The sequence below is a fragment of the Quercus suber genome, unplaced genomic scaffold, assembly GCF_002906115.3.
Source record: "Quercus suber isolate HL8 unplaced genomic scaffold, Cork oak 2.0 scaffold_34, whole genome shotgun sequence".
In the NCBI taxonomy this organism is placed as follows: domain Eukaryota; kingdom Viridiplantae; phylum Streptophyta; class Magnoliopsida; order Fagales; family Fagaceae; genus Quercus; species Quercus suber.
In genome coordinates, this window is record NW_027069499.1 from 329973 (window position 1) to 350615 (window position 20643).

Here is a 20643-nt window from a genome sequence, read left to right on the forward strand (position 1 = left end):
CGATCATCATTCCTAGATGAGGTTTCAGGCTAGTTCTTATTACCATTTCTAAACTTACTGTACTCCCCCTTTTTCACATATTTCTGCAGCTTCCCTTTCCGAATCAACTCTTCTATTTGCTCTTTTAGGTCCCGACAATCTTCTGTGTAATGACCATGATCCTTGTGAAACTAGCAATACTTACTCTTATCACGAACATGGGGGGATGAATGTAATGGCCTTGGCCACTTGAGGTAGTGCTCGTCCTTGATCTGTGTTAAAATTTTGTCAACAAGCATAACTAAAGGGGTAAACTTTACCATTCGAGGATTCTTATCATCTTTCCTCATGTTCCCATCAGTGATCCGACGATCTGGGTGTTCTCGCTTCTGCCTCCTATGCTCGTCGTCCTTCCTCCCTTTGTCTCCTGGCTTCTCTACATCCTTTATGGCTGCTAATGCGTATTCAGCATTCATATACTTCTGTGCTTTCAGGAGCATCTCTGTCATCGTTTTTGGAGGATTCTTCACGAGCAAAGCCATGAGATCTCTAGACCTTAATCTTGCTTTGAAAGTCATTAGCTGCACCTTATCGTCAGCTTTGTTTACCTCTAGAGTCTCCCAAGTGAAGCATTTTACGTATGACCTTAGGGTTTCCTTTTCTCCCTATTTAATAGTAAGTAAGTGGTCTGCTGGCCTTTTCAGACATTGCCCACCGATGAAGTGACGCAAGAAGGCATTGCTTAAATGCTCGAAGTTATCGACTGATGACATTAGCAACTTTGTGAACCACTCCCTTGCAGCCCCCTTGAGGGTAGTAGGGAATGAACGACAAAATATCTCGTCAGGTGGCTATTGAAGAGCCAGTGTCGTTTTGAAGGTATTAAGATGGTCTTGGGGGTCCTTAAATCCGACAAATGGCTCAAATTGAGGCAAGCAAAATTTTGACGGTACTGGACACTCTAGGACTGCTGCCATGAAGGGCGAATCCATGGCTTTTACTAGTTTATCAATGCTTCAATCTGTTTTCTCCCTTGTGGCATTCCTTAGCTCATCTATCTCTTTTCTCATCTCTCTAAGAAGATCTGAATTTTGTTCATTTGGAGTAGTAGGTCCTCGATGGTTGCTTCTTCTATGACTGTCTCCTTCGTCTTCCAAGTTGTCTTTACATCGATTCTCCTTCTGTTGAAGCTGCAACTTCATTTCCTGCTTTTGCCTAGTAAGTTCCTCAACAGTGACTGCAAGAGCCTGGACTTGTTGAGCCAAGGTTGCGGAATCTTGGTTAGACTCCATCTGAATACAGAAGTTGATGGAAACTATGTTTTCGAATGTAAACACGAAAATGCAATTTCCCACAGACGGCGCCAAACTGATGAAGCGTAAGCTCGTAAGTTAGCAAATGGATCCAATCAGCAGCTCACGTGTATGTCTTCTTAAGGATGGTCACCGGTATGGTGCCTGCCACAACGTCTCCGATGCCAAAGTTAATACAAAGGAACTTTATGAAGTAAAACAAAATAGCAAAAATGGTCGCAAGATTATCCCAATATTTCTCATAACTTGTGTTGGTATTGTGAGGGCCTTATATATGTTTTTGCAGCTCTTGACCGTTGGAGTAGTTATGGTGGCCTTAATGTCCCTTTTGGTAACATTTTATGCTTTGTAATATGGCTTTAATGCATCCCAACAGCTCATACAACTGGCTCTATAACCGCTTCGGGTATAATTGGCTGTATTGAATGGCATGGTTGTCTTCGTCAATGATGTGGGCATCTTCTCAATTCATCCGAGGATGTCTTCGTCCGTAATCGTTGAGGTCATCTATCAAAGATGAATTCGTTAGTCCTGTCACTTTGATTTATTAAAATAAAACTCAATTTTTTTTCCTCAAAATCATTTATGATTATTTTTGTACAAATTTTGCAACAATTTCAATTTTTGAAGACAAGCAAGCTTGCTCAAGTAAGCTCTAGATTATTGCTTGACAGCTTGAGCAATGATTATTCGAGAAACAGAAATTTCATGTTCGCTTGAGCAAGTTTCTTAGATTTTGTTTTCTTAGTACAACTTGAAGACTATATTTTATTTTTTATAGTTTACACTTATATAAATGGCATGCTGCACGATCTTTTAAAAGAAGAGTTTAGTTTACCTCCAGTGCTTTTTTAACTGAAGGTGTCCTTTTGTTTTAAATACACAATGGCAAGTGGTAATGAGTTTTAATCTCTACTTTTTATTTAGTTAATGGGTGACGTGGTAGTTTCTCATTAAAATAAAATGAGATTCCAGTTCAAAAAGTACTAAAGATAAGCCAAACCCTTGTTGAAGGCCAATTTTTTGTCATTAATCAGGCCCATGCTCTAATTTTAAGACTTGGGCTCTGCAAGGCCATAATAGAGTTATGGGTGAGCTGGGTTTGGTTCCACCATGGAAGATAAATCCGATTCACAAAACCAACCTATGCGCAAACACAAATCCAAAAATCCAAGAGGGAAAAATACATATATGTATATGAAGGAACTAAAAGAATTAGAGAGAAAAGAGAATAGTCTAATTGATTTTATTATTTATTTGTGAAACCCAAAATATTGGTTCCTAGAACCACAAGACCTTTGAATCCCAAGTTCCACAGACTTCAATAGACCCTTTAGGATCCACAAGACTTGTGATACTTGGAAGCCTAGATCAATGTGGTTTTCAAAAATACAAGTTCTATAGGTATAGATTTTCCGTTCTACAATGCTTCTTTTTCTTAGACAGTCTAGGGAAAAAGTCCACAAAGCCTATAAATCCCAAACTTCACAGACTTAAGTAAGTCCTTGAGACTTTACAAAACTTGTGAGATCTGGGACCTTAGATCAGAGTGGATCTCCCAATTATTTCTACAAGTTGAAATTTCTATTCACACAATATTTCCTCCCAAGGTTCTTCACCTGGGCTAGTGTTTCTTGCTTATTTTTCCTGATACTATACATATCTTAGATGCTCAGTGTTTGTTCCCCTCTTTTTCTCTTCTACTTTGATGTTCCTTTATAGTGGGTATGGTTCAATTCCTCAAAATGGTGTGGTCATTAGTCTACTGGATCAACCATGGCTTCCTACCTTGAATTTGAAGGAGCTTGGTGGGCCTTTTTTCTTCTTTCCACTCTTGTTTTGTTTTTCGGGAACCCATATCCAAAAGTATTTTAATTATTTTCTCTTCATAGAAAGTTGTAGATTAGATGCCATTTGAGTTCATCGAGGAAGGGCCCATTGTTCAAGGTTGAGAAAGATACATTTTGAAGGTTCCTTGGGCTAATAGCAACTTCTCTTGTTGGCTATTTTTCTTGAAAGTAGTATAAATGTTTTTTTTTTTTTTTTTTTTTTTTTGGATATGGTTGAACTCCAAAAGCCTCCCCAGCATCTTTCTCCTTTTGTTTTCCTCCTTTAACCGAGGTCCCTCGAATCTTTTCCTATAGATTAGTCAATTTCAATTCCAAAGTTTCAATACCTTTTGGAGCATAGTGCGTCTCCTTCATTCTTCTTTTACTAAGGAACTCGATCTTGGTGATTGGTTCCTTGGTGGGCTCCTTTGGGCTTGCCCAATTTCTTGCTGGACTTTCCAAGGACCCTTTTTTATGACCATTTTCTTGGGTCATTTGCACCTTATTCAAGGCCATTTTCTCTCTTTATTTACTGAAAGGCTTTTACCGCATTCTTCATGGTTCTTCAATCTCTTTTACAAGAGTGTCTTTATAGAACAATAGGTCCTTTGTATTCACATAAGGCCCATGGTCTAGTTCCCCAAGTTAGGCTTGTTGTTGTGATTTTTTGGGTATCAACAACTCTCAAAAAATTGGTAGTCATAGTGAGACCTATGCCTAGAGACAAAATTAGGGGCATGTTTGGTAGACTGTAATAATAATTACATAGTAATAGAAATTTGTATTACAAGGAATATAATATACTATAATGTAATACTTATTACTATTAATTTATTTGGTGATAACACAATAATAGAACCCTAAAGATAATGGAATGAAAACATTTTAAATCAAACTTAAGATTTATTTTAGGAAATATCCTATTCATATAATTATATTTCTTAAAAGGTAATATTTTTTAAATTTGAAAGAGAGATTAGTTATTTTTTTATAATTTTTTATTTTCATAATTACTATGTCCATATGGAAAGTTTCTTTATTCGGAAATATATTAATTTTATAACTTAATATACCTACTAAGGAATAACTATTATAATCCTTTTAGATATTAATAGTTATTCCTCATATTAAAGAATAGCTATTTATAAGGAATGATTATTCTCTGTAATAAAAACATAACCAAATTACTGAATAGCTAAATCATAGGAAAAACTATTATATTACAGTGTCTATTACAGTTTTACCAAACGTACCTAGGAATTTGTTTTCGGGGCCAATATATGAATAAAACAATTTTGATCTTTAAGAATAAGAAATATACAAAAATTCAAAAAACAAGTAATACATAAAAATCTAAATATTTATTCACCATTAGCAAATATAAACAAATGAAAGCCACAAATGACTATTTCTTAATACATTTCAACTAAATCATATGATATATTAAAATGGAACTCAATATTTTTCCCTTCAAAATCATTTATGATTATTTTTGTACAAATTTTGCAACAATTTCATTTTTCTTTTTTTAAATTTCTTTTCATTTACGTATAGAATAAAAGAGTCCGCTAGAATATCATCTTCCATTTTGTTGAGAAATTTAATTTGATTATATTCATGATTGAAAATAATTATTCCATAGTTGCAAATATAAATTGAAAATGTAACTATAGCCAATCTATTTTTAATTGGTAGGCTATTGGTTTTCTAGTTCGTACTCACCACTTTTAATGGCGCCAATCACATAACATTTGTGTGTGTGTGTGTGGAAAGCTAATAATTTAACCTCTACTGACCAAATTTGATTATACTAGAAGACATTACCTAAAAACTGCATCATACTAAAATTCATACTTTTATATAACATTTCATAAGCAAGACATGTACAATATTTTCTTTGAACATCGTGTTCATGAAATAAGTAATATTAACTTCAATATGCTTAAATAATATACATAAGAGGTTTCAAAATCTTATAAACATACCTTTGTTTGAAGCATGATTATATGCCACATCTCCAATCATACTGTGATGAGGTAATTAAATCCATATTAACTAACCAATTCGAAAACCTAGGTGATTAAATCCTTATTAATTACCTTAAGTTGAAAACTTTAGAAATCAAATCCCTATTGATTAACAAGTTGAAATCAAATACATATTGATTATGTGGAAATCAAATTCATATTGATATTGGCACAATGAAATATATTTAATCATTTTTCTAAATATATTTAATTAATAAATATGTTAAATATTCAATTAAATATATCTAAGAATTCATTGCAACATACAAAAAATATATAATTAAAGAATATGTTCAATTGTAAAGTCATCTTGCTCGGTTTTTTTTTTTTTTTTTTTTTTTTTNAGTTGGATAGCACTTCAAAATTCACCTCCTGTATTCCCAGCTTTTTAATTATAGGTGCCAAATAAGCCAAAAACCAAAATGTCATACGAAAATATATAGTTCAAATATATAAGTCATTTGCATTTTTTATGAGCGGAGATTTTTTTATTTTTTTATTTTTTTTTTTTTTTTTGGGGGGTGGGGTGGTGTGGGAACCCTTTAGGTAGAGTTGGATAGCACTTCAAAATTCACCTCCTGAATTCCCAGCTTTTTAATTATAGGTGCCAAATAAGCCAAAAACCAAAATGTCATACGAAAATATATAGTTCAAATATATAAGTCATTTGCATTTTTTATGAGCGGAGATTTTTTTATTTTTTTATTTTTTTTTTTTTTTTTGGGGGGTGGGGTGGTGTGGGAACCCTTTAGGTAGAGTTGGATAGCACTTCAAAATTCACCTCCTGAATTCCCAGCTTTTTAATTATAGGTGCCAAATAAGCCAAAAACCAAAATGTCATACGAAAATATATAGTTCAAATATATAAGTCATTTGCATTTTTTATGAGCGGAGATTTTTTCTGTAAGGGATTTGTTTGTTTTATTTTTTTAAAGGGGTCAACAGCCACATATTAGTTTATGTGACCTCTTTAATTTTTAGGTTTTTGGGGAATACATTTTCAATTTGCAAGGAGGGAAGAGTATGAATTTTTTAACCAAAATTTTCAAATAGTTTATATTATTACATGGCCTTCTCTTGATAGATTCATCCCTGCCTATACCAAAGAAGATTTAAGAGCCTTCTCTCTTGAGCCAAATCGAAATACCCTTGAGTACTGTCCATCTTGTGATCCAGAAGATTGAGCATTTGAAAACTTTGCTTGAAACCGTTGAATTTGTTTCTTGTGAGTTTGCTACTACAAATCTTCAAGGAGTTCCTTGCATTCCTAAATTCTGATGTTGTGGGTGAGATTCATTCGTGAAAAAGATTCATAAGAAGAATTTCGAAGGTAGTGCAAATGTTGGTTTTATGAGTAGTTTACTTATTATTTTTATTTTTGGTGGATTTTCTAATGGGATTGGATCTCCCTAAGTGATTTTTCCGTTAAAAAGAGTTTTTATTGGTTTATGATTATTATCAATGTGTGTGCCTATTTATTGTTTTAAGATTATTATCAAATTTGGTAGTTGATAAACATGGTTGAAATAATGTTTTGTGCTACTTATTTGAAATATAACATAACTTGATCGATTGACCTAACAATGAAAAGTGCAATAAAAGTTGTGGGTTCCAATTAGCTCAACTGGTAAAGTCTCTGATGGTTGTATAAGAGATCTGGGGTTCAATCTCCGCCTACACTAAAAACTGATTGGTGTCTTGGTCTGATAATAAAGAACAATTATCAGGAGCGGACGCCATAGGTTGAAACTCTCTCTCAAAAAAAAAAAGTACAATAAAACAAAGGAAAAAGAAAAAGGCAAACAAAACAAAACAATACTAATTGATATTTAATATGTTAGTAAATGAGAAAATTTATATTATAGTATTATTAGACATTTATTACAGTTGTATTTGTATATGAAAGCTTGTATCTATTATTTTAAGAAAATATGATTTGGTAAAATTCTAATGTAGGATTTAAATATAGAATGAAATGTAAAATTAAATTAAAACATATTATAGAATAATCAGGTGTAAAAATAGGAGATCTCAAAAGTTTATGTGATAAAATATTGTATTATTGTGAATTCAAACAAAAGTTAACATCTTCGGCCTTATAGTATTTATAGATTAATTTTGTAATCATTTGTCAAAATATTTTTTATCATTGATTTTATTTTTTTCAACCATAGTTTTTTTAATAAAAAAATTATTGCTTGGAATTAAATCGGTAGGGTTAATTTTGGAAATGAAAAAAAGGGAACATCTATGGTTTTTTTTTTTTTGATAAGGGAACATTAGTATTTTTGAGAGAGTTTCAACCTATAACATCCGCTTCTAATGATAGCTCTTTATCTTCAAACTAAGATACTAATTAGTTTTTGGTATAGGCGGGGACTGAATCTCTAGACCTCTTATTTAACCAGTTGAGATAACTGGAACTCATGGAAACATCTTATATTGTTTGTGACATAAAGCATTTCAAAATTCAATTGGTATAAGAATTTTTCCCCCAAAAAAAAAATCAATTGCATTATCTAAGTGGAAACATCAAACACGGAGTCAGTAACTGAAACGTATTTGGGTACAAAAAGAGAGAGCCACCATTGCATCATCGTTTTGGTTTACAACAGAAAGCCTCCACCTTCCTCACCCCCCAGAAGGATATTGGACCTTCTTCAACATTTTCATTGCCGAAGTGTAGTCTTATAGTATTTCATTCATCTACTTCGTTTTGGTTTACTAAAGTCTTTGAACTTCTTTGTCCTCAGGGGCCAAAAAAAAAAAAAAAGGAGAGAGAGAGAGTCATTGAAGTTCTGTTCTGAAAAAAACAATATAAGAGAGTCGTCGAAGTGTAGTCTCATAGTATTCATTCATAAAATGAGTTTTTTATTTTTTATTATTTTTTTTATTAATTATAATTTAATAGTTACAACTGGGAAAGGAAATTTTGAATCTTGGATGTTATAAACACATCATAAAATAGCAACTAGTTGAATATCTATTCTTATTATTTGCACTTGGCGTAGAGCGAATGTGAAGACATTGGTATGTTTATTTTATTTATTTATTATTTTTTTAGAACCTTGATGATATGGATTATTGGGTATAACAAGCTTTGTGGAAAGCAAAATTTATTTGGATGTATGTCAGGCTGTTTGTAATCATTGTTAAATTTTGTTCCTAATGCTCATCACTTTAATTCCTTTAAAAATTTTCATAAAGGAAAAAAAAAAAAAAAAAAAAACACATGTTTTTTTTTTTTTTAAGTTTCAACCTATGACATCTGTTTCTAATAATAGCTCTTTATTATTAAACTAAAATACCAATCGGTTTTTGATGTAGGCGGGAGTAGAACATCAAATCTCTTATTTAACTATCAGATCAATTGAGCTAATTAGAACCCAAAAAAAAAAAAAAAAATTCACTTTAAGAATGTTCAATACTATCATTCACCTATCCCAAAAAAAAAAAAAATAAATAAATACTAGCATTCAAACATTCTGACTTTTTTTTTAAAGGATTTAAATATCATAACGTCATCTATTGAATTCTATTCAGGGTTCAATGTCGGAGAATAAGAATTCACAACTTCAATAATAAAAATCATTTAAAAAATCAAAAACCTTTTTTTTCCATTTTGCATCAATTATGAATTATTTGCTTTAGTAATTGTAATTATCAAAATTTCAATTAAAGTTATGTTTATAAATTTCAAACTTGTTTTATCTGCTCTAATCAAATTTAAAATTTTAACATGAGATCACAATGTTATCAAGAGCAGCTTCAAGTATATGTTGCAATGGTTGATATATATATATATATATATAAAGTTTGGGGTAATTTTAATTTTGCTCCCCTAAAGTTTCAATATTTTTATTTGCTCTCCTAACTTCAAGTATCATCATTTGGATTTGCTTTCCATCAATGTGTGAAGCCTTATAAAAAAACTCCTTCCTTGAGGAGAGGGCTCGTAATGATCTTCAGTTAGCTGTTAAGTTCGAAATCAATTAAAACAATTTCAAAGATAGAGGGTGTATGACAGTTCCAAACATATTGGGTTCAAATCAATACAATTTCAAACATAGGCGTAAGATACAAACATAGAGGGCAACATTGCGGCCCCAATCTTATATGCTTAAGACAGCTAGGCACAACACAAAGTTGAAAGGGAACGACTACTCATGATACTTAATGTTATGAGAGCATATTGAAAATTTGAAACTTTAGGGAGTAAAATCAAAATAACCCCAAACTTGATTGTAATTTACAATTTAATCTTGATTTTTCCTTTGTTCTCTCTCTTTAATACTATCTTATTAGGATCATAAGCTACTGAATGTTCACTTCAATTTCTTAAATTCACGAATAAAAAGTATACTCGTAAAATAAAAATAAAAACTCAATATATAATGCTTCTTGTGCATTAAGATTGTATTATTCATCTACTATTTGACGCATCTGTTTCTTAAAAGGGAAATTATTTTCTAGATACAAAGCGATTGATCGGTAGGAGATTCAGTGATCCTTTGGTTCAGAGTGATGTCAACCTTTGGCCATTTAAGGTCATTGAAGGTCCTGGTGATAAGCCTATGATTGTGGTCAACTATAAAGGCGAAGAGAAGCACTTTGCCGTTGAGGAAATCTCATCTATGGTCCTAGTAAAGATGCGTGAAATAGCTGAAGCCTACCTAGGAAAAACTATGAAGAATGTGGTTGTTACTGTCCCCGCCTACTTCAATGACTCCCCGCGTAGGGCTACAAAGGATGCCGGAAGCATTGCAGGCCTAAATGTCCTGCGTATAATCAATGAACCAACTGTTGCAGCCCTTGCTTACGGTTTAGACAAGATTGCAAATAGCATTGGCAAGAGTAATGTGTTGATTTTTTATTTGGGTGGTAGCACTACAGATGTCTCACTACTTACTATTGACAAGAGTATCTTTGAAGTGAAGGCTGTTGCTGGAGACACTCACCTTGGAGGTGTGGACTTTGATAACCGAATGGTGAATCACTTTGTTGAAATATTTAAGAGGCAATACAAGGTGGACATTAGTGGGAATTCCAAAGCTCTTAGGAGGTTAAGAACTGCTTGTGAGAAAGCAAAGAGGATTCTTTCTTTTGCAATTGAGACTTGCATTGCAGTCGATTCTTTATATAATGGTATTGATTTTTTTTCGAATATTACCCGTGCCAAATTTGCAGAATTCATTATGGATTTATTCAGGAAGTGCATCAATATTGTGGAGCAGTGTTTGACTGATGCTATGATGGATAAGAGCTGCATCCATGATGTTGTTCTTTCAGGTGGTTCTTCCCGAATTCCCAAGGTGCAGCAGTTGTTGCAAGACTTCTTTGATGGGAAGGAACTTTGCAAGAGCATTAATCCCGATAAGGCTGTAGCTTATGGAGTAGCTGTTCAAGCTTCAATCTTAACTGGTATGAGAAATGAGAAACTATCAGGCAGTTAAGAAGAAAGGACCAAAGAATAAGAAGGAAGAAAAGAAGAACTAAACGACACAACATATGAGCTGCAAGTTTATTTAGATCAGTAGATAAACGACATGTTGTTTTAGATGCTAATTTCATTCAGATTGTTTTACACGTGCTGTAACTAACCTTCACACATGCTGTAACTGATTTCCCTATATTTTGGTTAGTTTGTTAAGCCCTGTGTTGGATATTTTAATAAAAAATATTATATTTATTTTGATACTCATTTATGTGTATCAATTATCCCTTAATGTCAAATACGTTGAATGCTAAATTTTGAAATTCAAATTTAATTCAAAATTTGAATAGCTTTTGTCAATGGTTTTAATTAGGAAATTTTATGAACATTAATGTAATATTAATACTATAATTGCCAGTATATTTGGTTTTATTATCTTATTTGAATATGACATAATAACGTCATATATTGAAGAATCTCAGCACTTAAATATATAGTTATTGCTGAATTATTTTATATTACCATATATACACAAGTGTTTACTATTTGGTTTAAGGAAAGTAAAAAGCAAATGACAATATTTATACATATTTGAAATTGTATTACACGTTTTGGCTTTTAGTCTTCAGCCACTTTATGAGACATTAAATGCATAGATCATGTTTCTTTCTTTTTTTGTTCTCAACGTACAAAAGCTTTGTTGACCGGTTATATATATATATATATATTAAGAAAGCCATTGATTATATTATTAATTTCAATATCTTTATGAGTATTTAATTGATATCAAATCTTTTTGATTTTTTGGCTAAGGAGAAGTTAAAGGTCCGGCTATATATATATATATGGAAAGAAATAAAGTAGGAGAGAGACATTATTCTTGAATTACAAAGCTGAAAATTTTTTAAAAATAGTTTTTATTGTCCTAAACACTTACCATCTATTGTTTCTTACTACTCACAAAAATATTCTATCTTTTACAAAATTTTCTGGGAAAAAGAAAGTACTATAGAGAGCTTATATCCTACGAGCAGTGTAGGCTCGCAAGGATAATCAGCAAAAGGTGGCTGAGCTGTTGTATCCTGGGGGCAACGTGCAGAAACTATTTGTCTAACTACATCGGATATACCGTAGACGGCACGATTTGTCTCAAGACAGTGACTTGGTCCACGCCTCATCTCTGCCACCTCTCTTGGTAAAATCAAATTGTGTAAATTTATCAAGTATATGTTGCAATGGTTGATATATATATATATATATATAAAGTTTGGGGTAATTTTAATTTTGCTCCCCTAAAGTTTCAATATTTTTATTTGCTCTCCTAACTTCAAGTATCATCATTTGGATTTGCTTTCCATCAATGTGTGAAGCCTTATAAAAAAACTCCTTCCTTGAGGAGAGGGCTCGTAATGATCTTCAGTTAGCTGTTAAGTTCGAAATCAATTAAAACAATTTCAAAGATAGAGGGTGTATGACAGTTCCAAACATATTGGGTTCAAATCAATACAATTTCAAACATAGGTGTAAGATACAAACATAGAGGGCAACATTGCGGCCCCAATCTTATATGCTTAAGACAGCTAGGCACAACACAAAGTTGAAAGGGAACGACTACTCATGATACTTAATGTTATGAGAGCATATTGAAAATTTGAAACTTTAGGGAGTAAAATCAAAATAACCCCAAACTTGATTGTAATTTACAATTTAATCTTGATTTTTCCTTTGTTCTCTCTCTTTAATACTATCTTATTAGGATCATAAGCTACTGAATGTTCACTTCAATTTCTTAAATTCACGAATAAAAAGTATACTCGTAAAATAAAAATAAAAACTCAATATATAATGCTTCTTGTGCATTAAGATTGTATTATTCATCTACTATTTGACGCATCTGTTTCTTAAAAGGGAAATTATTTTCTAGATACAAAGCGATTGATCGGTAGGAGATTCAGTGATCCTTTGGTTCAGAGTGATGTCAACCTTTGGCCATTTAAGGTCATTGAAGGTCCTGGTGATAAGCCTATGATTGTGGTCAACTATAAAGGCGAAGAGAAGCACTTTGCCGTTGAGGAAATCTCATCTATGGTCCTAGTAAAGATGCGTGAAATAGCTGAAGCCTACCTAGGAAAAACTATGAAGAATGTGGTTGTTACTGTCCCCGCCTACTTCAATGACTCCCCGCGTAGGGCTACAAAGGATGCCGGAAGCATTGCAGGCCTAAATGTCCTGCGTATAATCAATGAACCAACTGTTGCAGCCCTTGCTTACGGTTTAGACAAGATTGCAAATAGCATTGGCAAGAGTAATGTGTTGATTTTTTATTTGGGTGGTAGCACTACAGATGTCTCACTACTTACTATTGACAAGAGTATCTTTGAAGTGAAGGCTGTTGCTGGAGACACTCACCTTGGAGGTGTGGACTTTGATAACCGAATGGTGAATCACTTTGTTGAAATATTTAAGAGGCAATACAAGGTGGACATTAGTGGGAATTCCAAAGCTCTTTGGAGGTTAAGAACTGCTTGTGAGAAAGCAAAGAGGATTCTTTCTTTTGCAATTGAGACTTGCATTGCAGTCGATTCTTTATATAATGGTATTGATTTTTTTTCAAATATTACCCGTGCCAAATTTGCAGAATTCATTATGGATTTATTCAGGAAGTGCATCAATATTGTGGAGCAGTGTTTGACTGATGCTATGATGGATAAGAGCTGCATCCATGATGTTGTTCTTTCAGGTGGTTCTTCCCGAATTCCCAAGGTGCAGCAGTTGTTGCAAGACTTCTTTGATGGGAAGGAACTTTGCAAGAGCATTAATCCCGATAAGGCTGTAGCTTATGGAGTAGCTGTTCAAGCTTCAATCTTAACTGGTATGAGAAATGAGAAACTATCAGGCAGTTAAGAAGAAAGGACCAAAGAATAAGAAGGAGGAAAAGAAGAACTAAACGACACAACATATGAGCTGCAAGTTTATTTAGATCAGTAGATAAACGACATGTTGTTTTAGATGTTAATTTCATTCAGATTGTTTTACACGTGCTGTAACTAACCTTCACACATGCTGTAACTGATTTCCCTATATTTTGGTTAGTTTGTTAAGCCCTGTTTTAGGGGTTTAGGTTCAAAGGTGTATATAAGCTTAGATTGTGTACAGATTCATACAATTACAAGATTAAGAGAAAGTTTCTCATCTTCTTCCTCAATTTCTCTCTCTGTGTTCATAGATCCTTTCCTTTTCTTCATCTTTGTTTTGTTACATGGTATCAGAGCACAAGCCTTCTTCAATGGCATTGAATACTCAGAATACTCAAACTGGTTCATCTTCCTCTTCTTAGCGAGAACTAACTCCAATGGAAGATCCACAAAGTCCATTTTTCTTGCATCATGGTGAAACACCAGGTGCGATTCTGGTTACTCAACCATTAACTGAGGATAACTATCCTACGTGGTCCAGAGCAATGAGAATGGCTTTGGATGCCAAAAGCAAACTTGGATTTGTTGATGGTACTGTTAATGCATCAATGGCTATCACACCATTAGAGAAGCAAGCCTGGTCCAAATTCAATTCAATGATCTCCTCTTAGATCTTGAATTCAGTTTCTCCTCACCTTACTGCTAGTGTGATTTATAGAGACATTGCATTCGAAGTGTGGAATACTCTCAAGAAATGATTCTCTCAAGCAAATGGACCAAGGATCTCTCAACTTCAGAAGCAAATCTCAACTATGATGCAAGGTGCTGCTACGGTAACAGGTTTCTTCACTGATCTTCAAGCTGCTTGGGATCAACTATTGAATTTCAGGCCTTCACCTTGTTGCTCATGTGGAAAGTGCACATGTGGTGTGAATGATAAAATCACAACCTTTCAGCATCAAGATTCCCTCATGCAGTTCTTAAATGGCTTGAATGATTCTTATTCTCAAATCAAAACACAAATACTCATGATGGAGCCTAGTCCTTCCATTGATAAAGCATTTTCTTTAGTGATTCAAGGAAAGGCAAAGGTATTCAGGATTTACTGTTGCTCCTTCGATTGAATCAACTGCTCTTGCAATTAAGAATCAAGGATTCAATCAAGGAAATTCATATCCAGGAAACAACAAGAACACCAAAGGACTCAATGCAAAAGGAAGGCTTGTGTGTAGTCACTGTGGGAAGCTTTGTCATATTATGGAAAATTGCTACAGATTAGTAGGATTTCCTCCAGGTTATAAGCAAAAAGGCAGAGTGGCTATGGCCAATCAAGTCTTGATTGAAGATGATCAAGGCAATTCTGGCAATTCTGGTATTCAACAGGTCAATTCTTTTCCTTTCACTTCAGAGCAGTATCAACAACTGATCTCAATGCTCAATTCTCATCATGCATCCACATCTGGTGCTGCTAATGATGCATTACATTCAGCAAATTCTGCTCTTTCAAGTAATGTGTATAACTCTTGGTCAAATTCTGTTTCCTTAGGTTTGCATCATTCATTTTTTGCTGTTAATCCTGTCAATAAAACTACCTATGGTACTGATGTATGGATCCTTGATACTAGAGCCACAGACCACATAGTTCATTCCTTATCCTTATTTACACATATCACTAGCTCCATTTCCACATTTGTTCAATTACCTAATGGTGAAAAGGTCACTATTACACATATAGGTACAATTTAGGTTACTTCAACTTTGAAACTTGAAAATGTACTATGTGTTCCCTTTTTCAATTTCAATCTAATTTATGTCAGTCAATTAACCAAAACACTTTCATGTTGCCTTGTTTTTCTATCAAATTTGTTCTTTATACAAGACCTTACTTGTTGGAAGACGATTGGAGTGGGTGAATTACATGACAATCTGTATCTGCTACATACTGCTTCAACTAGCAAATCTGTTTCATCAGCTTCTTTAACTCTTGAGTCTGTTTTTCAATCTTTTGTTAATTCTGTGTCTGATTCTATGTCCATTCCTAATGTTACCAAGTCTTATCTTTGGCATATGAGGTTAGGACATGCCTCTGATAATAAATTTCATGCTTTACATAGTCATATTCCTGATGTACAAACCTTTCATAGCGATAAGAATTGTGTTCTTTGTCTAATTGCCAAACAGAAAAGGCTTCCTTTTCCATCTTTTAATCACATTTCAAATAATGCCATTGATTTGATTCATTGTGATGTTTGGGGACCGTTTGCTAAATTCACTCATGATGGCTTCAAGTACTTTCTTACCATTGTGGATGATGCCATAAGATCCACCTAGGTTTATCTTATGAAATCAAAGGCTGACACTAGATCTTTGTTGATTTCATTTTATAACATGATAAATACACAATTTCACACCAATATTAAGATATTAGAACTGATAATGCCCCTGAATTTTTCTTAAAAGAATTTTATGCAAACAAGGGTATCATTCAACAAGTTTGCAAGCTCAACAAGTCTTTGTATGGTCTCATGCAAGCATCAAGGTAGTGATACTCTAAGATCTCCACAACCATTTTAAAATATGGTTTCAAACAATCAAAATCTGATTACTCCTTATTTATTAAGAAGTTTAATAAGACTTTCATAGCATTGCTTATGTATGTTGATGACATTCTCATTGCAAGTAATGATGTTCAAGCAGTTGAAGACCTCAAAACTTCTTTGAATCATGAGTTCAAGTTGATAGATCTTGGTAATTTGAAATACTTTCTAGGTCTTGAGGTTGCTAGATCAGAAAAGGGAATTTCATTATGCCAAAGGAAGTATGCATTAGGGGTTCTTAAGGATGCTGGTATGACAGGTTGTAAACCCAGCAAAGTACCAATGGAGCAGAACTTGAAACTAAGTAAGTATCAAGGAGATTTATTGGTCGATCCTGGGGTTTATAGAAAATTAGTTGGAAGGCTACTATATCTGACCATAACAAGACTAGATATTACCTATTCAGTCCATAAACTAAGCCAATTCATGGCAAAGCCTAGAAAACCACATCTTGATGCAGCCTACAAAGTATTACAGTACATTAAAGGACCCCTTGGTCAAGGCATTCTTCTGTCATCAAAGTCTGATCTACATTTGAAGGCTTACACGGATGCAGATTGGGCTTTTTGTGTAGATACTAGAAGATCCACTACTGGTTTTTGTGTGTTCTTAGGAGACTCATTGGTTTCATGGAAATCTAAGAAACAATCTGTAGTTTCTAGATCATCAGCTAAAGCTGAGTATAGGGCAATGGCCTTGACAGTTTGTGAAATGACTTGGCTGCTAGCTCTGTTGAAAGATTTGGAAGTTGATCATCCACAACCTGGTATGCTTTTCTGTGATAATCAAGCAGGAATTCACATTGGTGAGAACCCTATCTTCCACGAGTGTACAAAACACATAGAAGTAGACTGTCATTTGGTTAGAGATAAGGTGCAAGAGAAGGTGATTCGTTTGTTCTTTACTCCCACACATACACAAGTAGCAAACCTGTTTACCAAAGCATTATGCAGCCAACAACTCAAGTTCTTAATTTCCAAGATGAATGTATTGAACATACACAGTTCTGAGTCTCATCTTGAGGGGGAGTATCAGGCAGTTAAGAAGAAAGGACCAAAGAATAAGAAGGAAGAGAAGGAGAACTAAACGACACAACATATGACCTGCAAGTTTATTTAGATTAGTAGATAAACGGCATGTAGTTTTAGATGTTAATTTTATTCAGACTGTTTTACACGTGCTGTAACTGACCTTCACACATGCTGTAACTGATTTCCCTATATTTTGGTTAGTTTGTTAAGCCCTGTTTTGGTGATTTAGGTTCAGAGGTGTATATAAGCTTAGATTGTGTATAGATTCATACAATTACAAGATTAAGAGAAAGTTTCTGATCTTCTTCCTCAATTTCTCTCTGTGTTCATAGATCCTTTCCTTTTCTTCACCTCTGTTTTGTTACAGAAACTTCAAGTCATCGTGCTCTTGGATGTCACCCCTTTCTCCCTTGGTGTATCAGTTCGCGGAATAGAGATGTCTGTTTTGATTGCAAGAAATACTGCTACCCACCAGGAAGGAGGGGTTGTTCACCACCACGGTTGACAACCAAACTTCTGTACCTGAGTTTGTTTATGAGGGTGAAAGAGCTAGAGTTGAGAACAACTTCTTGGGAGGATTTATACTTTCTGGCATTCCTCCAGCACCCAAGGGTGTTGCTCGGATAAAAGTTTGTTTTGAAATTGATGCTAATGGCATCTTAAATGTTTCTGCTGAGGAAACGACCACTGGTGTGAGGAGGCAGATGACTATCACCAATGACAAGGCAAGGCTGTTCACTAAAGAGATTGAGAGGATTGTCCAAGACGCAAAGAGATTCAAGGCTGAAGACGATGTTTACAGGTAGAAGATTAAGGCTAAGGAAGCTCAGGAGAAGATTGGTTCCAAGCTTGACCTTGCATTTAAGAAAAAGATTAAAGATGCTATTGAAGAGGCGATTCAATGTGATAGGTCACAATCTGAATGACCCCTTGTGATTAACCCTAATTAATTAATTTAGCCAAGTAATTAATTAATCAATTAATCATGCAATTTTATGGAAGCACAAACAAATCACCAATCAACTAAATATGCAGCGGAAAATAAATAACACGGTGATTTGTTTACGAATGGGGAAAACCCTAATGGCAAAAACCCCACCGGATGATTTTCAGGTCACCACTCCCGAAACTCCACTATTATCAAATCAAGCGGTTACAAGTAAAGGAATCCCAAGTACTTTACCAACTTACAGTTGAACTCTTATCCCAATACCCAATTGGACTTGATCTGTAGTGACAGTCTCCACCTTTGATGCACGGCTCCCAAGTACGTGACTAACCAATGCGCGGATCCAAGTACGCGACTTCAGAACACCAATGAGGAAGAATGGTTGGCTACAAAGTTCTTCAGTTCATCCTTTATGATGAATAGCAGGAAGATGCTTGGTTACAAAACCCTATAGTGCAAATACACAGCAACTTCTTGATGGAAGATGAACTAGGTCAAGAACTTCGTCTGTTGATCACAATTTGCTTAAACAAAGATTGCTTAATGCTAATGCAACTTGTGTCACCCAAAACGGCTCTTAAAATAATCCTTTTATATGTTTAGGGTTAGAAGAAAAGAAGGCCCAAAAACATATTCACGGATCCCAAGAAAATCAGATTGGAAATCTGACTTTTTAAATCTCGACAGATAGCAGGTGTCGAGGTAGCTGTCGAGCAGGTGTCGAGCTTTAAAAACTTTGCACTTCAGCTTGCTTTCTCTTAGACAGACTTGATGACTTCAACACTTGACCTTGAAACATTGTTTCTTGAAGTATTAAAAACACCTAGAACTACCCAATTACAAGCAGAGTGCGTTTTGTCAAAGGATTAGCCAATTTACATAACTAAGTGACATATGTTCTTAAACAAGTTAAAACATATATGTCCTAACACAATGGTTAGATGATCTCCAGCTCATGGATTCGCAAATGTATTATGACTAGCTGAAATGGCTTGAGAGCATTTGCAGTCCCATAAACGTTTCTGGAAAGCAATAACAAATTTGTGCCAAACCCTTACAACATAATGATGATGGTCAATACAGTCTGCCGTGGCACCTTATCATTTATAATAAGTTCCTTTATTGTCTTTATATTTTTGGATTTTAAAGTTTAAATTATAAAGCCTTTCTAATATTTCTATAAAAGGAATAAATTAAGTTGGTCTAAACTCTAAAGCGATCCCATAAATTAGAAATTTAATGAAAATTTAATCATAAATGAATTTTGGGATTTAAAAGAATGTTGAACTACATCTTGATGTGATAAAGTTGAAACGTGCTAAGAAGAAAATACCCTATCATATCTTTTATTTTATTTATATTTTGTCAACAATGGATAGACGCTAATTTTACTTTTAAATTATCAAGTATTAATTCTTAAACAATGATTTTTTTTTTTTCATGATTTGACCCCCTTAGGATAAACTCTTGGCTCCGTTCATGCAACAAAAATTTATCCTTCATAGAGGAAGTGTGCACAGTGGCGGCTCTAGGAATTTTGTTCAGGGTGTTCCTTATGAAGAATAAATTACACAATCTTATTTCTTTCTAACTTTTAAGTAATTAGATTTGATTCAATGCTATTAATTTCATTCCGTGCCAGCTATAACAGCTGGAAAATACCGTGTTGGTAAACAAACTAGAACAGTAACCCACCCTATTCCACTTCGGAAAAAATTTCGGGTTATTCCGATCTATTTCGAGTGTTTCGGTAAAAAACGGCTGAAATTCAAGATTCGGCCGGCATGAAGTTTGTGCTTAAAAAAAAAAAAAAAATTCTTAAAACTAAAACAAATTTGCATTCTGTGAACCAAAAAACCTCAAAAGGAAAAAAAAAAAAAAATGAACAAAGGTACCTATACAGCTAAAACAAAATCGTATTGAGAAATTTGAGACTCACAACTTGAGAAGAGGCATTGCCGCATTGGTATTGGTAGAAGACAATAAGTTAAGAACAAGGAGGAAGGCAAAAAGTAAACAAAGTGTAGATGAAGATGTGATAAAATTTAAAAGTATGAAGTGTAAAAATCGAGGAGACAAAAGACATGTATAGTTAAGAATAAACCAAAAAAAAATTAAAAATGAGAAGTAAGTAATATATGTTTGGTGAGGAAAAATAATACTGTATAAAAAATAATAAAATGTTAAAAATTGTGTTGTATCGGGTAGTGTGTTAAGTCGAAGGAATTAAGCCACTCCCAGCTTGTAGTAGTTTTATTATAATTTTATTTATTTTTTTTTTAGATTTTAGTTCAATTTTTTTCCTTTTTGCTTAAAAACCCCAATATATTGTATTTTATTTTATTTTATTTTTATTTTAACTCAAAACGATAGAAAACTTTATTGAAATGAAATAGAAAACAAGTAAAAGATTGAGGCATTAAGGTCAGGTAGGGGGAACAGTAAACCATCAAAACATGTCCTCAGGGAAAGGACCAAAACAAAGAGTAGCCTATAGGCATTACACCCCAGTCCACTCGAACCTATCAAACCTATGCTGCCATCATCTGTTGAAGACCCCAATATATTG

At 33.9% G+C, this 20643-nt stretch overlaps 1 protein-coding gene across 1 annotated transcript in view; it reads left to right on the forward strand.

Annotated features, from left to right (window-relative positions):
- Window positions 1-1320: 1320 nt before the first annotated feature.
- The window catches only part of LOC112008780 (heat shock cognate 70 kDa protein-like), a 22952-nt gene continuing 3629 nt past the window's right edge, over window positions 1321-20643 (forward strand). The window contains exons 1-3 of the mRNA XM_065770679.1: window positions 1321-1365; window positions 9606-10569; window positions 12507-13060. Coding sequence (XP_065626751.1) covers window positions 1321-1365; window positions 9606-10569; window positions 12507-13060 — 1563 coding nt within the window. The remainder of the gene's footprint in view (window positions 1366-9605; window positions 10570-12506; window positions 13061-20643) is intronic.